The sequence below is a fragment of the Geotrypetes seraphini genome, chromosome 3 (genome assembly GCF_902459505.1).
Source record: "Geotrypetes seraphini chromosome 3, aGeoSer1.1, whole genome shotgun sequence".
Taxonomy (NCBI): Eukaryota; Metazoa; Chordata; class Amphibia; order Gymnophiona; family Dermophiidae; genus Geotrypetes; species Geotrypetes seraphini.
In genome coordinates, this window is record NC_047086.1 from 409,862,938 (window position 1) to 409,882,607 (window position 19,670).

Genomic DNA, 19,670 nt, shown 5'->3' on the forward strand with positions numbered 1-19,670 from the left:
ATTCACTGTGGTGAGCCTATCCTCAATTTCTCCCTTGAATACTCTCCCTGTTTTGGGCATTGATGCAGTGTTCTCCTTGTAAAGACAGACGCAAAGAATGAGTTTAGCCTATTTGCAATCTTTTTGTCTTCCTTGTTGCACCCTTTTCTTCCTTGGTCATCGAAAGGGCCCACTGCCTCCTTTGCTGGGTTTTTCCCTTTTATGTATCTAAAAAAGGGCTTGAAGTTTTTGGCTTCTTGCGTTATCTTTTCCTCATAGGCCTTTTTGGCATCTCTTACCGCCTTGTGACACTTCTTCTGGTCGACCTTGTGACTGTTCCAGGCCTCCATTGTGTGTTCACGTTTCCATTTTTTAAACGAGTTCCTCTTTTCCCTTTCTGCATCCTTCACCTCTTTAGTTAGCCAAGCTGGTTCCCCTTTGTTCTTATTTTTCCTTCCTTTGGATATCTGTGTAATGTAGAGATTCTGTGCTTCGGTGATGGTATTTTTTAGTAGGGACCATGCTTGATCGACCGTTCTGATGACTCTCATGCTGTCGTATTTCCCTTTTCTGAAGTTAAAGGTTGTGGTTTGAGTCTTGGTTCGTTTCCCCTTCCCGATGCCAATTTTAAAATTGATCATGCTGTGATCGCTCGTCCCCAATGGGACCGTGACCTCAACATTTGTTGTCCTTCCAGTTATGCCATTTAGGACCAAGCCCAAGGTGGCGGTTCCTCTTGTCAGTTCTCCCACCATTTGTTCTAAGAAGCAGTCCCCTATCATTTCCAGGAACTTGGATTCATAAGAACATAAGAAATGCCTTCACCAGATCAGACCGAGGTCCATCAAGTCCGGCGATCCGCTCACGCGGCGGCCCACTTAGGTTCTCCATTTTGGAGACCTGAAATTACCGTATCCCCCAATATGATTTGCAAGAAGGTATATATCCAACTTGCGCTTGAAACCCAGTAGAGTAGTCTCCGCCACAACATCCTCCGGAAGAGAATTCCAAGCGTCCACCACTCGTGTGAAATAAAACTTCCTGACATTTAACCTGAACCTGCTGCCACACAGTTTCAGGCTGTGACCTCTTGTCCATGTCACATCTGAAAATGTTAGTAATGCTTCTTCTTGGTCTATTTTATCAAAACCTTTTAATATTTTAAAAGTCTCTATCAAATCGCCTCCTCTCGAGTGTAAACAGTCCCAGTTTCCTGAGGCATTCTTCGTAGCTCAAATTCTCCATTCCTTTTACTAGTTTCGTGGCTCGCCTTTGCACCCTCTCCAACAGAGTTATGTCCTTCTTGAGGTAAGGAGATCAGTATTGGACACAGTATTCTAAGTGTGGTCTGACCATTGCTCTATAAAGTGGCATTATGACTTATTCTGATCTACTCGTGATCCCATTCTTAATCATGCCCAACATCCTGTTTGCTTTCTTCGCCGACGTCGCACATTGCGCCGATGGCTTCAGGGTTCTGTCAATCAGTACCCCCAAATCCCTTTCATGTTCGCATTTTGCTAATGTCACCCCCAACATTCTATACTCGTGTTCTTTGTTCTTCTTTCCTAGATGCATCACCTTGCATTTATTTATGTTAAAATTCATCTGCCACTTTGTCGCCCACGTTTCCAGCTGTCTTAGATACTTCTGGAGCTACTCGCAGTCCCTTTGAGAGCCAACCGCCCGACATAGTTTTGTATCATCGGCGAACTTTATTATATTGCATGTTGTTTCCTCCTCAAGATCGTTTATAAAAATATTGAACAAAATAGGTCCAAGAACCGAGCCCTGGGGCACTCCACTAGTCACTTTCACCCAGTCCGAGAATTTCCCTTTTATGCTAACACTTTGCATTCTGTTCTCTAGCCATTTACCAATCCATCTGTGCACTTCTTCTCCTATTCCATGGCTTAGTAGTTTCTTCATAAGCCTTGCATGTGGGACCTTGTCAAACGCTTTTTGGAAGTCCAAGTAAACTATGTCTACTGGATCTCCATTATCCATATGTTTGTTCACTTTCTCAAAGAATTGTAGTAAATTAGTCAAACAAGACTTCCCTTTCCTGAAGCCGTGTTGACTAGCCCTTATTAGGTTTTGATCCTCCAAGTGTTGCACAATGCTGACTTTAATAAGTGTTTCAATTATCTTCCCAGGAACCGATGTGAGGCTCACAGGTCGGTAGTTTCCTGGATCACCTCTCGATCCTTTTTTGAAAATCGGGATGACATTTGCTGTCCTCCAGTCTTCTGGTATTTGCCCTGTTCTAATTGACATGTTAGCTAAGGTTCGCCAATTTCCACCTTAAGTTCCTTTAATACTCTCGGGTGAATTCCGTCTGGTCCAGGGGATTTGTCATTTTTTAGTTTGTCAATCTGAACGTATATCATGTCCAACGTCACATTTACTGTTGCGAGGTTCTCTTCTATGCCTTCGGTAAATATCCTCCCTATGTCTGGCACTGATGAAATGTCCTCATTTGTGAAGACCGAGGCAAAGAATGAATTTAACCTATCGGCAACCTGTTTGTCCTCTTTAATTGACCCCTTCATTCCTTGGTCGTCTAGAGGGCTCACTGCCTCTCTTGCTGGTTTCTTTCCTTTTATATATCTAAAAAAGGGTTTGAAGTTTTTGGCTTCTCGTGCTATCTTTTCTTCATAGACTTTTTTGGCGTCTCTTACCACTCTGTGACACTTTTTCTGGTCGCTTTTGTGACAGTTCCAGGCCTCCGTTGTTTTTTCTCTTTTCCATTTTATAAACGAGTTCCTCTTCTCCCTCACTGTATCTTTCACCTCTTTGGATAACCAAGCTGGTTCACCTTTGTTCTTTTTTCGCCTTCCTTTGGATATCCTCGGAATGTGAAGATTCTGTGATGGTGTTTTTCAGTAGAGACCATGCTTGATCAACTGTTTGGTATTCCGCTTTGCCCTTCTTGAGCCGTTTTCTAACCATGGTTCTCATGCTGTCGTAATTCCCCTTTTTGAAGTTTAAGGCCGTGGATTTAGTCTTGATTGGTTTCCCCTTTCCGATGCCAATGGTAAAATTGATCATATTATGATCACATGTCCCTAGCGGGGCCGTAACCTCTACATCTGCTGTCCTTCCAGTAAAGCAATGTTACTTACCGTAACAGTTGTTATCCAGGGACAGCAGGCAGCTATTCTCACTAGTGGGTGATGTCATCCGACAGAGCCCCGATACGGACATCTTGCAAGCATGTTTTGCTTGAAGAAACTCAGAAGTTTCGAGATGCCCGCACCGCGCATGCGCCAGTGCCTTCCCGCCTGATGGTATGGGCGTGTCTCCTCAGTTCAGGTAGCTAGCAGAGAAGCCAACCCAGGGGAGGTGGGTGGGACGTGAGAATAGCTGCCTGCTGTCCCTGGATAACAACTGTTACGGTAAGTAACATTGCTTTATCCCAGGACAAGCAGGCAGGTATTCTCACTAGTGGGTGACCTCCAAGCTAACCTCAATGGGATGGAGGGAGAGTTGGCAACTTAGGAGAACAAATTTTGTAACACAGTTTGGCCAAACTGCCCATCCCGTCTGGAGAAAATATCCAGACAATAATGAGAGGTGAACGTATGAACCGAGGACCAAGTGGCAGCCCTACAAATCTCCTCAATCGGTGTCGATCTGAGGAAGGCTACAGAGGCTGCCATTGCTCTGACCCTATGGGCTGTGACCTTACAGGGAAGGGGTAATCCAGCCTGGGCATAGCAGAAAGAGATACAAGCCGCCATCCAGTTGAAGATGGTGCGCTTCGATACAGGTCATCCCAACTTGTTTGGATCAAAGGAGACGAAAAGTTGAGGAGCAATTCTGTGCGGTTTGGTGCGATCCAAGTAGAAAGCCAAAGCACGTTTACAGTCCAGAGTGTGAAGAGCTGATTCTCCAGGATGAGAATGAGGCTTTGGAAAGAACACTGGAAGCACAATGGATTGGTTGAGGTGAAATTCAGAGACCACTTTAGGCAGGAATTTCGGAGTGCGGAGGACCACCTTGTCATGATGGAATACTGTGAAAGGTGGGTCCGCCACCAAGGCCTGAAGCTCACTGACCCTGCGAGCAGATGTGAGGGCCACCAGAAAAACCACTTTTCAAGTGAGAAACTTTAGTGGAGCCTTGCTCAGAGGCTCAAAAGGAGGTTTCATAAGCTGAGAAAGGACAACATTTAGATCCCAAACCACTGGAGGCGGTTTGAGAGGAGGATTGACATGAAAAAGTCCTTTCATAAATCTGGAAACCACAGGATGAGAAGAGAGAGGTTTCCCTTGTAGAGGCTGATGGAAAGCCGCAATAGCACTCAGGTGGACTCGTATAGATGTCGACTTGAGACCAGACTGAGACAGATGTAAAAGATAGTCCAAAACAGAGGATAGGGAGGCTCGCTGAGGCTCCTTAGAATTGGAAATACACCATGAAGAAAATCTAGTCCATTTTTGGGAGTAGCATTGACGAGTAGCAGGCTTCCTGGAAGCCTCCAAGACATCCCTCACCGCCTGGGAAAACTGGTGCGGAGTTACGTTGAGAGGAACCAAGCTGTCAGGTGGAGAGACTGCAGGTTGGGATGAAGCAGAGACCCCTGATGCTGAGTAAGCAGTGAAGGAAACACTGGAAGTAGGTACGGTTCCCTGCTGCTGAGTTGAAGTAGAAGGGAGAACCAAGGTTGACTGGGCCACCGAGGAGCTATCAGAATCATGGTGGCATGTTCGGACTTCAGCTTGACCAGAGTCTTTTGAATGAGAGGGAATGGCGGAAACGCATACAGAAAGCGATTCCCCCAATCCAGCAGAAAAGCATCTGCCTCGAGGCGATGAGGAGCGTAGATCCTGGAGCAAAACTGAGGCAGCTTGAAATTGTGGGGAGCCGCAAAGAGGTCTATCTGAGGCGTTCCCCACTGAGCAAAGATCTGATGAAGGGGCTTGGAATGGAGTGTCCATTCGTGAGGCTGGAGAAGACGACTCAGTTTGTCCGCCAAGACATTGTCCCTCCCCTGAATGTAGACAGCTTTGAGGAAGGCGTTGTGGCGAACCGCCCAATCCCAGACTCTGAGAGCTTCCTGGCAGAGGGAGGCCGAGCCCGTGCCCCCCTGCTTGTTGACATAATACATGGCGACCTGATTGTCGGTGCGAATGAGGACCACCATCACCATGTCATGAAGCAGATGTTGAAAAGCTTGAAGAGCATTGAAGATGGCTCTGAGCTCCAGAAGATTGATTTGATGGAGTCGGTCCGCACAGGTCCAGAATCCCTGAGTGCGAAGCCCATCCAGATGCGCTCCCCAGGCATAGGTCGAGGAATTGGTTGTGAGAACATTCTGGTGGGGAGGAGAATGAAACAGCAAACCTCTGGATAGATTCGAAGAGATCATCCACCAGAGTAGAGACTGCCGAAGAGCAGGAGTGACTGTGATGTGTCGAGTCAACGGATCCGACACCTGAGTCCACTGAGATGCCAGGGTCCACTGAGGAATTCTGAGGTGGAGTCTGGCAAACGGCGTCACATGAACTGTAGAGGCCATGTGGCCCAGGAGGACCATCATGTATCTCGCTGAGATGGTCTGGCAGAGATGAAGAAGAGCATCCATGCGCTGAGGAGGAAGGAATGCTCTGAGACGTACGGTATCCAGGACAGCCCCGATGAAGGGAAGAGACTGGGTCGGCTGTAGATGAGACTTGGGAAAGTTGATCTCGAATCCCAAACTCTGCAGGAACAGAATCATTGACAGGGTCGCTGAGATGACCCCTGAGGCCGAGGGAGCCTTGATCAGCCAGTCGTCGAGGTAGGGGAATACCTGAAGACCTTGGTTCCGGAGGGCCGCGGCCACCACCACCAGACATTTGGTGAAGACTCTGGGGGATGAAGACAGGCCGAAAGGAAGCACTCGATACTGCAGATGGAGATGTCCCACCCGAAATCTGAGGAACTTGCGAGAGGCCGGATGAATGGGAATATGAGTGTAGGCCTCCTTGAGATCCAGAGAGCATAACCAGTCGTTCTGCTCGAGGAGGGGGTAGAGAGAAGCAAGTGTCAGCATGCGAAACCTCTCTTTGACTAGGAATTTGTTGAGGACCCTGAGGTCCACAATGGGTCGCAGGTCGCCCGTCTTCTTCGGAACAAGGAAGTACCGGGAGTAAAACCCCTGGTTCAGTTGGTCCGTCGGGACCGGCTCCACGGCATGAAGCCGGAGCAAAGCCTGAGCTTCCTGAAGAAGAAGGGCGGTCTGAGTCAAGTTGGAAGGATACTCTCTTGGAGGGTGGTCAGGAGGGACCCGATGGAAATGAAGAGAGTATCCTTCCTTGATGATAGTAAGGACCCAGAGGTCGGTTGTTATGGCCTCCCAGCGATGATAAAAATGATGGAGGCGCCCTCCGATGGGAAAAACAGGGGGAGGCAGAACGAGGTTGGTTATGCCCTCGACAAGACAGTCAAAAAGGCTGAGTGGTCTTAGGGACAGCAGGCGACTGAGACTTAGGCTGACCCTTCTGGGGAGGCTGTCGCTTCGCCGGTTGCCTCGCAGGTGGAGTTTGCCTCGGCTGATAACGCCGCTGATAAATCAACGGCTGGCGAGAAGGTCGAGACTGCTGAGGCTTACGCTTCGGCCGAAGGATAGATTGGAAGGACTTTTCGTGGTCAGACAACTTCTTCGTGACAGTCTTGATGGATTCGTCAAAAAGATCCGCCCCAGCACACGGGACGTTCGCCAGGCGGTCCTGAAGATTCATATCAATGGTCCGCAACCAGGCCAACCGGCGCATCGCCACCGAGCAGGACGCCGCTCGGGCTGAGAGCTCGAACGCATCATAGGCAGATTGCATTAACTGAAGCCGAAGTTGGGACAGCGAAGCAACCACTTCCTCAAACTCAAACCTAGCCTGGGACTCGATGTAGGGTGTGAACTTCCGAAGCACAGGTAGAAAAAATTCCAAGTAGGCTGCAAAGTGGAAATTGTAATTCAGGACTCGAGACGTCATCATCGAATTCTGATAGATGCGTCGACCAAACTTATCCATGGTTCTGCCCTCGCGGCCCGGAGGCACTGAAGCATAGACCTGGCCAGGATGAGACCGCTTGAGCGAGGATTCGACCAGGAGGGACTGGTGAGAAAGCTGAGGACCCTCGAAGCCTTTATGATGCACCGTGCGGTACCGCGCATCCAATTTGCCAGGGACCGCAGGGATAGAGTAAGGAGACTCGAAGCATCGCATGAAGGTCTGGTCGAGGAGCTTGTGCAGGGGAAGCCGCAAGGACTCTGCCGGAGGACGAGGCAAGTGCATGGTATCGAGGTACTCCTTGGAATATCGAGACCCAGCATCGAGAGTAATGTCCATGTCATCTGCCATCTGCCTGAGGAACGATGAAAAGGACAGTTGGTCCGCCGTCGCCGGTCTGCGAGACGGACTAGAAGAAGAAGAGGCTTCAGGCTCCAGAGAGGCCTGCGAGCAACAGGACGAGTAGAAAACCTCGGGGTCCTCGAACTCCGGGCCCGGAGGAGGAGACCCAGTCGAAGCAGCATACCCCAACCGAGGCAATTTCTTCTGAGGCGAGACGGTCGAGTGCCGAGAGGAATGCTTCGAAGAATGTCTGGATCGATGCCCCTCTCGATGCCTGGAAGGGAATCGAGCCCGTCTGTGAGAAACTGGGTCAGACGCCTCCAAGGAGCAGATCGGACTCGATGCCGTCGATCGCAGAGGCGGAAGAGTCGGCGCCTCCCCCGACGCCGCCCAGGCTTGATAGGGGGTTCGGAAGAACTCGTCCTGCTTCCTGCTATGCCCAGGACTGGGTGGCCCTGAAGGTGGACGCCACACTGAGTCATGGGGCGGAGTAATCGGTTCCAAGGGAGGCAGGTCACTAAACGAGGCTTTCCTCGAGGGGATGGGCTCCAAGGGAGGCATATCACTAAGGGAGGCCCTCCTCGAGGGAATCGGTTCCAAAGGAGGCACAGCATTAATGGAGGACCTCCTCGAGGACCCGGACACCGCTCGCCGCTCCTCCTCGCCGAGCAACGAGGTCGTGCGGTGAGGAGGAGGAGAAGGGGCGGTCCGCCCCTCGAAGCCGAAGCTGGGAGGTCACCCTGGATGGTGGCAATCAGCCGAGGCCCCATGGTCTGCATGAGCTCCACGAACTGAGCCTCCAGAAGGGACCGCAACGAAGCCAATATGGAGGGATCCGCACCAAAAGGGGGCCCTTCCGCACGGTCTCCGCACTCCTTCGGTGCTGCGTGCTTCTGCTTGCCAGTCTTCGGCACCTTGAGCACCACCGGTGGAACTGTCGGGGTCGATACCTGCTCCGAGGAGATGGAGGAAGGCACCGGCGCCAAAGCCGGGGCCGAAACCGGTGTGAACGATGCCGGTTTCAGGAGGCTCGAAGCAGCCGGGGAGGCAGAGGGCTTCGCGGAAGGAGTCGAAGCATCCGTCGATGTTGAAGCTGCAGGATCCGATGAAGCTTCCATCTTGAACATGGACTCCCACAGCAGACAGCGGCGCTTAAACGCTCTCGCCGTCAGAGTGGAGCAAGGCCGGCACGATTTCGGGAAGTGATCCGGTCCCAGACACTGTAAGCAGCGTCGATGAGGGTCCGTGAGCGAAATCGCGCGCTGGCACTTGCTACACTTTTTAAAACCGGTAATCGGCCGGGACATAGGCAGGAAAAGCTCCGCCGCAAGGTCGAAGGCGCGGGGCCCCAGCCACGCGGCCGACCCGGTATCGGAAGGAAAAAATTTTTTTTTTTTTTGAAAAAAGAAATCAAAGAAAGAAATAAATGCACAGGAGAGCCAAAAGAACTCAACCCGCGGCAAAATAGAAGGCAAAAAAGAGATTCAATGGGCGCAAATTGAAGATAGACTTCTCAGCTCCGCGGAAGAAAAAGAACTGAGGAGACACGCCCGGACCATCGGGCGGGAAGGCACTGGCGCATGCGCGGTGCGGGCATCTCGAAACTTCTGAGTTTCTTCAAGCAAGACATGCTTGCAAGATGTCCGTATCGGGGCTCTGTCGGATGACATCACCCACTAGTGAGAATACCTGCCTGCTTGTCCTGGGATAATGCCATTTATGACCAAGTCCAGGATTGCATTTCCTCTTGTCGGTTCTCCTACCATTTGTTCAAGGAAGCAATCTCCTATCATTTCCAGGAATTTTATCTCCCTTCCGCAGTTTGACGTTCCCAATTTCCAGTTTACCCCTGGATAGTTGAAGTCTCCCATAATTGACACATTTCCTGATTTACAATTACGATTAATTTCCTCCATCATTTCATTGTCTGTTTCCTCAGTCTGACCCGGGGGTCAATAATAGAGGCCGATATGTATGTCTGCTTCTTTTTGTCCCGGAATCATTATCCAGAGTGACTCTAGTTTACCATTTGTTTCTGTGTCACCTTTTCTAACAGACTCTATTTCTTCTTGGACATACAGGGCAATACCTCCCCCTTTTTGCCCAATCCTATACCTTCTGTATAGTTTATATCCTTGCAATGCTGTGTCCCATTCATTTTCCTCATTCCACCATGTTTCTGTTATTCCTATGATATCCAGATTATTTCTTCTTGCTAATTCTTCCAGCTCGCCCATTTTGTTTCCTAAGCTTCTGGCATTCGTGTACATACATTTAAGTTCAGATCGTGCCAATTTAGTGGATTTAGTGGTCCTCACATCCTTTTTTGTATCCATTTGATCTTTTTCATTGCCTCTCGTGGTATCATCATGGACTTGCCCCAAATCTGTGAGGTTGCTTGAATTTACCTCTTCATGATGTCCTGGTGTCCGGACCATCGACCGGTTGTCGACTGTTGGCTCTCCCCTGAATTTTAGTTTAAAGCCTTCTCAATGGCCTTCTTAATGTTCTCCGCCAGGACTCTTGCTCCCTCTTTGGCGAGGTGTAGTCCGTCCTTTCTATATAACCTGCTTCTACCCTATAATGTCGTCCAGTTTCGCACGAAGTCGAAACCTTCATCCTCGCACCAATGCCTCATCCAGGCGTTCACAGCTCTCAGTTCGTCCTGTCTCTTTGCGTCCGCTCTTGGTACCGGAAGGATTTCCGAGAAAGCCACCTTCACCTCCCTGACCTTCAGCTGCCTTCCAAGTGAGCGGAGCTGGTCCTTCAATTCTTCCCTGTTGTACTTCCTCCCACAAACATCATTGGTACTCACGTGGATGAGCACTGCAGTATCCTTTCCACCTGCTCCATCTATGATCCTGGTGATCCTGCTAGCCACATCCTTCACTCTTGCTCCAGGCAGGCAGGTGACCAGTCTATCCTCTCTTCCTCCCGCAATGTGGCTATCCATATTTCTTAATATGGAATCTCCGACTATTATCCCAATCTGCTTTAGTTGGAGGATCCTCGGGGGGCAGTTTTCTATCGTCTTTGTCCCATCCTCAGCTGGTCTATCGTCTCTGCTGGTTGGATTGGTGCCTCCTTCTGCATTGTTCCACCCTCTTGGGTTGTTTGGTAGCTGATCTCAAGCCCTGGGGTCTCCACAATCTGTTGGTGAGCATCTTCGATGTACCTCTCCAATTCTTCAATCACTTCACAATCAACCTCTCCTGCGTGCGATTTTCCACTTTATTGCTGAGAAGTTCTTCTAGTTTCTTCACCGTTCCCTCCAGCAACCAGACTTACTGTTTCAGACTTTCCAGCTCCCTGCACCAACTGCAAAAGTATGCCATAGTCCCTGAGGGGAGGTACTCATGCATTCCGCAGCCAGTGCAGAAGACTGGAAAGCTCATCTTCTGGATTCCGTGGGTGCTCATAACCTGCTCCTCCTCTGGCCTGCCTGTGCTTTGTGTGTGATCTTCTGTAACAGAAGTATGTGCGAGTCCTCCTGCCAATTTGTAGTCCTCCTATTGTCCCAACCAAACCGTCTGTGCTTTTCTGACAGATTACTACTACTACTTAAGATGTAGGATTAATTAATTCGTTGGCCTTGCTTCCTGGCTCCTTCTTAAGGCGTCTTCGCAAAGGCGCTCTCGCTAAGGCGAGCGCCTTTGCCGCTCGCCTTTGCCGCACGCTGAACGGCTGCGCGCCGTTGGCCCTCCCCCTTTTAAGGGGGAGCCGAGTTGCGCTGTTAGTGATGCGCTGTGGGGTGGGCGGAGCAACCTCACGCCTCCCCCATGCTGTCCGATGGTAATTCTAGCCTTCCCCTCTCTCAAAGTCTACCAAGTCCAAGAGACAAGCAAAAACTGCTATTACTAACTGGCGAATTTTCTCTGGTGTGGGGACTATCACCGCGGCTCTCCCTTTTAAGGGGGAGCCAAGTCGCGCTGTTAGTGACGCGCTGTGGGGTGAGCGGAGCTACCTCACGCCTCCCCCACGCTGTCCGATGGTAATTCTAGCCTTCCCCTCTCTCAAAGTCTACCAAGTCCAAGAGACAAGCAAAAACTGCTATTACTCACTGGCGAATTCCCTGCCGCAGTTTGAGGTTCCTAGGTTCCAGTTTATCCCCGGAAAGTTGAAGTCTCCCGTTATCATTACATTACCTGTTCTACATCCATGATTGATTTCTTCTATCATTTCTAAGTCTGTTTCTTCCGTCTGTCCTGGGGGTCGATAATAGAGGCCATTTTTTGTGTCTGCTTCATTTTGTCTAGGAATCTTTATCCAGAGGGATTCCAATTTTTCTTTCCCTTCTGTCTTCCCTTCTCTGATAGACTCTACTCCTTCTTGGACATACAGGGCAATACCTCCCCCTTTTTGCCCTATTCTATCTCTTCTGTATAGTTTATATCCCTGTAGTACTGTGTCCCATTAGTTTTCCTCTGTCCACCATGTTTCTGTTATTCCAATAATATCCAGTTCTTCTCGTCTTGCTAGTGCTTCCAGTTCCCCTATTTTGTTTCTCAAGCTTCTGGCATTCGTGTACATACATTTGAGCTCCCTTTGCGCCTTCATGTATAAGAACATAAGAACATAAGAAGTTGCCTCCACTGGGTCAGACCAGAGGTCCATCCTGCCCAGCGGTCCGCTCCCGCGGCGGCCCATCAGTCCGCAACCTGTGAAGAGGTTACTGACCACTTCTATAACCTACCTCAAGTTCTATCTGTACCCCTCTATCCCCTTATCCTCCAGGAACCTATCCAAACCTTCCTTGAACCCCTGTACAGAGTTCTGGCTTATCACCTCCTCCGGAAGCTTGTTCCATGTGTCCACCACCCTCTGGGTAAAAAAGAACTTCCTAGCATTTGTTTTAAACCTGTCCCCTTTCAATTTCTCCGAGTGACCCCTAGTGCTTGTGGCTCCCCACAGTCTGAAGAATCTGTCCCTGTCAACCTTCTCTATGCCCTTTAGGATTTTGAAGGTTTCTATCATGTCCCCTCTAAGTCTCCTCTTCTCCAGAGAGAATAGCCCCAGCGTTTTTAACCTGTCAGCGTAAGAGAAATTTTCCATACCTTTTATCAGTTTAGTCGCCCTCCTCTGCACTCCCTCGAGCACCGCCATGTCCTTTTTGAGGTACGGCGACCAGTATTGAACACAGTACTCCAGGTGCGGGCGCACCATTGCGCGATACAGCGGCATGATGACTTCCTTCGTCCTGGTTGTGATACCCTTTTTGATGATGCCCAGCATTCTGTTTGCTTTCTTTGAGGCTGTCGCACATTGCGCCGATGGTTTCAGTGATGTGTCAACCATCACCCCCAGATCCCTTTCAAGGTTACTCACCCCTAGCCGTGTTCCCCCCATTTTGTAGCTGAACATCGGGTTCTTTTTCCCTACATGCATGACTTTGCATTTCTCTACGTTAAAACTCATTTGCCACTTATTTGCCCAGTCTTCCAGTCTCGTTAGGTCCCTTTGCAGGTTTTCACAGTCTTCCGTGTTCCTAACCCTGCTGCAGAGTTTGGTGTCATCAGCAAATTTGATAACCTCACATTTTGTCCCCGTCTCCAGATCATCAATAAATATATTGAACAATAGAGGTCCTAGCACCGACCCCTGTGGAACTCCGCTCGTGACCCATTGCCAGTCTGAGTATTTGCCCTTTACTCCAACCCTCTGTTTCCTACCTGCCAACCAGTGTTTGATCCATCGGTAGATATCCCCTTGCACCCCGTGGTTCCACAGCTTTTTTAGTAGCCGTTCGTGAGGTACCTTGTCGAAGGCTTTTTGGAAGTCAAGGTAAATGATGTCTATGGATTCCCCCTTATCCATCTGGCTGTTTATTCCCTCGAAGAAGTACAGCAAGTTTGTGAGGCACGACCTTCCCTATACACAACTGAGTTCTCTTTGTGGTACCTTCTTGGATTTTTTAGTCTTCACATCCCTTTTTGTATCTATTTGCGCTCTTTCTCTGTTACTTTCAATTTCAGCATGCTCTTCCCTTTTATCTGAGCAGTTGCTTGTAGTTCCTTCTTTGGGGTCTCCTGATGCGCGGGCCATCGACTGGTTGTCAACTGTCAGCTCTCCCCTGATCCTTAGTTTAAAACCCTCTCAATGATCTTCATGTTTTCAGCCTAGACTCTTGCTCCTTGCTTGGCGAGGTGTAGGCCGTCCCTTCTATAGTATCTTCCACTTCCCCAGAATGCCGTCCAGTTGCGCACAAAGTCGAATCCCTCCTCATCGCACCATCGTCTCATCCAGGCGTTGATTGCTCGCAGTTCATCCTGTCTCTTTCCATCCGCTCTCAGTACTGGGAGGATCTCGGAGAAGGCCACTTTCACCTCCCTGACCTTCAGTTTTCTTCCGAGTGAGCGGAGTTGACCCTTCAGTTCTTCCCTGTCATACTTCCGTCCGCTCACATCGTTGGTTCCCACGTGGATAAGCACAGCAGTATCCTCTCCTCCTGCATTATCAATGATCCTGGTGATCCTGCTGGCCACATCCTTCACTCTTGCACCAGGCAGGCAGGTGACCAGTCTATCTTCTCTTCCTCCTGCGATGTGACTGTCCACGCTGCGTATGATGGAATCTCCAACGATGATCCCTATCTTCTTTATTCGGTGGTTCTTAGGGGGTTGTAAGTCCGTATCCATGGTGTAGGACCTGTCTTCCTTCTTCTGTGGTGCTTCACCAGACGGGCTCCCATTTTCGCTAAGTTTGTGGTCGTTCTCTACCTCCACTTCGGCCTCCTCGTCCATTGTAGTGGTGCCTCCTTCCATATCGCCTGGACCCTCTTCCTTGGTTGTTGTTCGGGCACTGATCTCCAACCCTGGGACCTCCACATGTTGCTGGTGGGCTTCCTCGATGAATCTCTCCAATTCCTCGATAACTTTGCTGGTACTGGACTCCCCTAGCAACTTCTCCTGCTTGCGGTTTTCTTCTTTCATGGCGAGGAGTTCTTCTGGTTCTATCACAGTTCCTTCCAGCAGCCGGACTTGCTCTCTGAATGGCGCAGAACCTACTCCATTTCGTGTGTAACTTTGCCAGACAATCTCAGTCCTTCTCCAGGATTTTCTTCTGGGAACACATAACAGAAGTACTTGTTTAGCACATTTGCTTTTTCCTCATCGCGCTTTCCACATATTGGTTAATAGCATCTTTTAGTTTTGCAATTCCAATTTTCATCTTCCTCCTTTCACTAATATATCTGAAAAAATTTTTGGCCCCTTTTTGACATTTTTAGTCATTTGCTCTTCTGCTTTCGCCAGAAGTATCTCTCTTTTGGCTTCTTTCAGTTTCACCTGGTAGTCCTTTTTGTACACCTCTTCTTGAGTTTTTTTATATTTCATAAATGCCAACTCTTTTGCCTTTATTTTCTCCGCCACTAGTTTAGAGAACCATATCAGTTTCCTTTTTCTCTAGTTTTTATAAATATCAGTAGCCATTTTTATTGCTCCTTTCAGCTTAGACCACTGTTTTAACATGTCTCTTATGCCCTCCCATTCTAGCAGCTCTTTCTTCAGGTACTCTCCCATTTTATTAAAGTCCGTATATTTGAAATCTAGGATTTTAAGTTTTGTGTGGCCGCTCTCCACTTTAGCTATTGTATCAAACCAAACCGTTTGATGATCGCTACTTTCCAGGTGGGCATCCACTCGAAAATTAGAGATACTCTCCCTATTTGTGAGGACCAGATCTAATATTGCTTTTTCCTTCATGGGTTCCATCACCATTTGTCTGAGCAGAGCCTCTTGAAAGGCATACACAATCTCCTACTTCTTTCTGATTCTAGATAGAACTTTCCAGTCCACATCCAGCTGGTCAAAATCCCCCAATAGCAGTACCTCCTCATACTTTACAAACTTTTGGATATCTGCAATCAGATCTTTATGATTTTCTGCGATTGAGTCGGAGGTCTGTAGACTACATCCACGTAGAAAGAAGTTCCATACTGAGGTTTCACTTGGAAATCAGAGGAGACCAAATGTTCAGAAAGGTTCTTGCCTCAGGTAAAGGCAATACAAGGATTTTCTTGAAAGACCTGATAAAGCTGTAGAACATGCCAGTGGGATCTAATACTAGCAGCAACTGCTGAGGACTGAGTGGAATGAGATAATACACAAATTTGGTTGGTAGAAACTTCTCTATTAGTACCAGTTAGCATTACGTCTCGATTTGCATGCTTTCTTTCTTAAAGGACCCACGGCAACAAGAGGGCATCCACTGAAAATCAAGGGTGGAAAATTTCATGGCGACACCAGAAAATATTTCTTCACCGAAAGGGTGGTTGACCGCTGGAATAATCTTCCACTACAGGTAATCGAGGCCAGCAGCGTGCCAGATTTTAAGAAAAGATGGGATTGGCATGTGGGATCTCTTCATGGAGGAAGTTAGGGGGTGGGTCACTAGTGTGGGCAAACTAGATGGGCCGTAGCCCTTTTCTGCTGTCATTTTCTATGTTTCTATACCCTAAGATAAGCCTTATTGATAACATTTCCAGGGTAGCCTCTGGCCAAGAATCTCTTTTGTAAAAGTTTGGCTTCTTGCTTGAATTCATCATCTGAAGTACAGATCCGCCTGATACATAAAAATTGTCCAATGGCAATAGCAGCCTTCAATCGTCTGGGATGGCAGCTTGAAAAAGACAAAAGATTGTTTCTCTCAGTAGGTTTGTGGTGTACTCTGGTAAATAGTTGTCCATTCTCCAAAACTAAATTGGTGTCCAAAAGTGTAATAAGATGTTTATGACTGGACATGGTGAACCGTAAATACTGCACAAGGGAATTAAGCCAGCTAACGAAAATTAAGAGTTGCTCATTAGAATCAATCAAAAAAAAAAAATGTCATCAATAAAGCGCATCCAGCCCAACACATGACAAAATTGAGGGTTAGAATATAAAAAAATCTTCTTCAAATTGAGACATAAAAAGGTTGGCTATACTTGGGGAAGCTGTAGTACCCATTGCAACTCCTTGGGATTGTTGGTAAAAAGAGCGATCAAATCAGAAATAATTTTTAGTGAGAACCAGGTGAGCCAAGCTCATCAAGAAAGAAGTAGCCACTCTGCATGGAAAATCCCGTTGGTCCAAAGTTCTTTGGACAATATTCAAAGCTTGTTCTTGGGGAATGCTGGTATATAGAGGTACCACATCCAAGGTAACAAGACAAACTTCAGAAATGGTATTGTAGAGTTTGCAATTTGCAGAGAAAGTCCATTGTGTCCTTGATATAAGATCTGGCTTTTCCCACATAGGGTTGGAGAAAATGATCCAAAAATTGAGACAGTGGTTCCAATACTGTATTTTTAAGAGAAACAATGGGTCTACCAGGAGGAGACTTAAGGGTCTTATGAATTTGAGGAAAGATGAATTGTGATGGAACTGTTATGAACAAACGTGAATTGTTATGAGGAAATATGAACTTTTTTTACTTTTCTACTATTTCTATATTATTCTTAGCACTATTTTCAGCTTAATCTAATGTGTGTTTTTGAACATCTATTTATATGTTTCTCTATGAATTTTTGATGACTTGAGTATTTACATGTTTTTCCATGAATTTTTGATGACGAGTATTTGGGTTTTTTTTTTTTTCATGTACCATTTTTTGTTCATATTTATTATTCCATGTTCCTCATGAATTTCTCAAATTTTTCAAATATTATTATGCACTTTAAAGCAATTTTAAGGGTACTTTGAGGGGTTTCTTTATTTTAGCTTGCAATTTTCATTAATTTTATTAGCTTGAAAGATTATTAGCACCTGGCACTTTATATTTTAACTAGTCTTATAGCCCGTTACATTAACGGGTGCTAGAATATATATGCGTGTGTCTGTCTTTATTTCTTTCTCTCTCTCCTTAGCCGCTTTCTATATTTCTGTCTTTCTTTTTCCTTGGCTGTCCACCACCACCCCTTGCCTGCTCCCCCTGTCCATTCTCCCTTCCTTTTACCTCCCCTGTGTCTACCACCATCCCTTCACTGTTCCTCTTATCCAGCAGCAGCCCTTCTCCCTTTGTTTTACCTCCCCCCTGACTAAAAAGGCAAAAAAAAAAAAGGGGGCAAAAATTTAAATCTTAAGTTTGGCATTCCTCCACTTCCCTCCCCCACACCCAAAACAGAAGCCTCTCCCCAAAGTGTTATGAAGTGGCCACTCATTCTCAGGCTGATATTTTAAGGCAGAAAAGGGCACACTTGTCAGCCTTGCATACTTTTCTAAACCAAGCAAGTGACGGCTCTCACCCAACGGCAAAAGCGGCAGACGCCTTGGCTAAAAGAAGCCCTCGCCGGAGCAGCGAATCTTTTTACCTGTCCAGACTGTGTAAATAAAGTGCAAAAGTTTTTCCACTTGCGCATGATCCAGAAAGACGATACAGCAGAACTCTCTCTACACAGGGCCCCGAAGTAGCCGCTGAAGGAGGCCAGCACGTTCCGGTGGGCCCGAAACTGGGCCTCCCTGATGCGGACGACACAGTCGCAGAAGAAGCCGGCCTGCCGTTGCTGGTTCAGCCGCTGCAGGAGCTGCTGGCAGTGCTTGGCCGGGAACTGCATGACGCCGCGGCCGGGAGAGGAGGGAGATGGGTGCACGCGCCGCCAACTGCCGCTTTCCTCGCTACGCAGTGGCTCCATGGCGGCGGTGGCTGCTGCTGCTCTTCCGCCCCCCGCACAAAACCGGATTCGGAGCTTCGGTCTGCCCTGCTCCCTGCTCGCCTTGCCGTATTGTATTTTTTAGTTGAAAGACGCGGTGGCGGCTCCTCTCATGATCTACACCTGCGTCGGAAGTCCGACGCAGGCAGGGATCGTGAGAGGAGCCACTGCCGCGTCTTTCAACTAAAAAATACAATAGGGCAAGGCGAGAAGGCCAGACTAAACAACAGGACGAAAAACAGAACCCTAAGCGTGCATGTGCACTCCTACCTGCGGGTCCCTACATCTCACAGAAAACAGGCGCACGCAGTGGGAGTGAACATGGGCGGCTTAGGGTTTTATTATATTAGATCGTTATTGAGAATGGATAGGGTAGTTTTGCATTTCTAATTACCCCATAGAATGCATTAAATAATTTACTTACCTGAAGTTGCATAACCACATAATTAAACTTCTCATTTCTTCCACAGCCAATAAATCGACAAACATGATCCTTCCCTGCAGAAAACACAAGAAAGCAAAGGATATAAAGATAATATGAAACAACCATGATGAGGTAGAGAGCAGGACTGACCACTTAAGTTAGAGTTTTGTGCATGGCGATATCAGAGACTCAGTCTAAGCTTAAAACTGAGGCACCGATCACAAACATATGGATCACCCTGAATATGCAAATGCACCATCCATAAAGGGTCACAGGAGAAAAAGGAGGAGACTGGCTCTGAAAATAACCAAGTATATAAGGCAATAATAGATATTTTTCCAAGGCTAAATATCAAACATCTAAACCATATAGCCTTAGCTAGAGTTTATGTTTTATCCGTTTAGGACCTCAGCGGTGCAAACTGTGAGAAGATTTCATTCACAGCATAAATTGCACTAAAGTCTTCATCGGTCAAATTTTCTATATATATGTTTATCTTGTTTATTTTATTTTTCAAATAATTTAAGAAAGATACTCATCTCTTTATCAAAGCATGTTTCGCCAAAAAAAGGCTTTATCAAGGTATTCCTCTTTATTATGCCGATTCCATAAGTACTGCCATTGTTAGACCGCTGAAGACTTTAGTGCAATTTATGTTGTGAATGAAATCTTCTCACAGTTTGCACCACTGAAGTCCTAAACGGATAAAACATAAACTCTGAAAATAACCTACATGAACACTAATTTTAAGAAATTCAGATTAAGCAAAACTAGGCCTAAAACAGGGTCTCTTAGTTATGCAGTTGGATAAAGCACAGATTTAAGATCAGAGTTTAAAAAAGCAAAATTTATTTTTAGCCTACAGCATTGATAGCCTTTGGAAAGAACAGCAACGTCTAGTTCAGTCTTTATTCCTACCCACCCTCCCCAACTCTCAACCACCCCTAGCACAGCTCTTCATTTATAGTCAATTATTCTAATTAGGATAATAAGAGAAGAGTTTACATTGAAGAATTTTAATTAGATTCGTTGCTTGCTGAGGAGCAAAACACTAATTGTTAATTAATAAGTTTTAATTTAAAAAAACCTCAGGAATACTAATATCCAGCCAGTAGTTAGAAGGGTGCTATCCAGGTTTTTGCATTGAGTGTTACATCTATGATTTTCTCCCAACTGGTGAGAGGTCGTGTGTGTGTGCGCGATGCAAAAAGCTCCTAGTTATCAGAGAACGAGTTTGTTCTTATGAGGCTAGAGTAGAGTATAGAAGAGGCCTAAAGGAACTGTAGAGAGCTTCCACCTCCAG

General features: G+C 47.3%; 1 protein-coding gene across 1 annotated transcript in view; it reads right to left on the reverse strand.

Moving 5' to 3' along the window:
- Positions 1–19,670, reverse strand: part of TTBK1 (tau tubulin kinase 1) — a 542,632-nt gene that overhangs the window by 463,301 nt on the left and 59,661 nt on the right. The window contains exon 3 of the mRNA XM_033936268.1: positions 18,368–18,441. Within this exon, the coding sequence (XP_033792159.1) occupies positions 18,368–18,441 (74 nt within the window). The remainder of the gene's footprint in view (positions 1–18,367; positions 18,442–19,670) is intronic.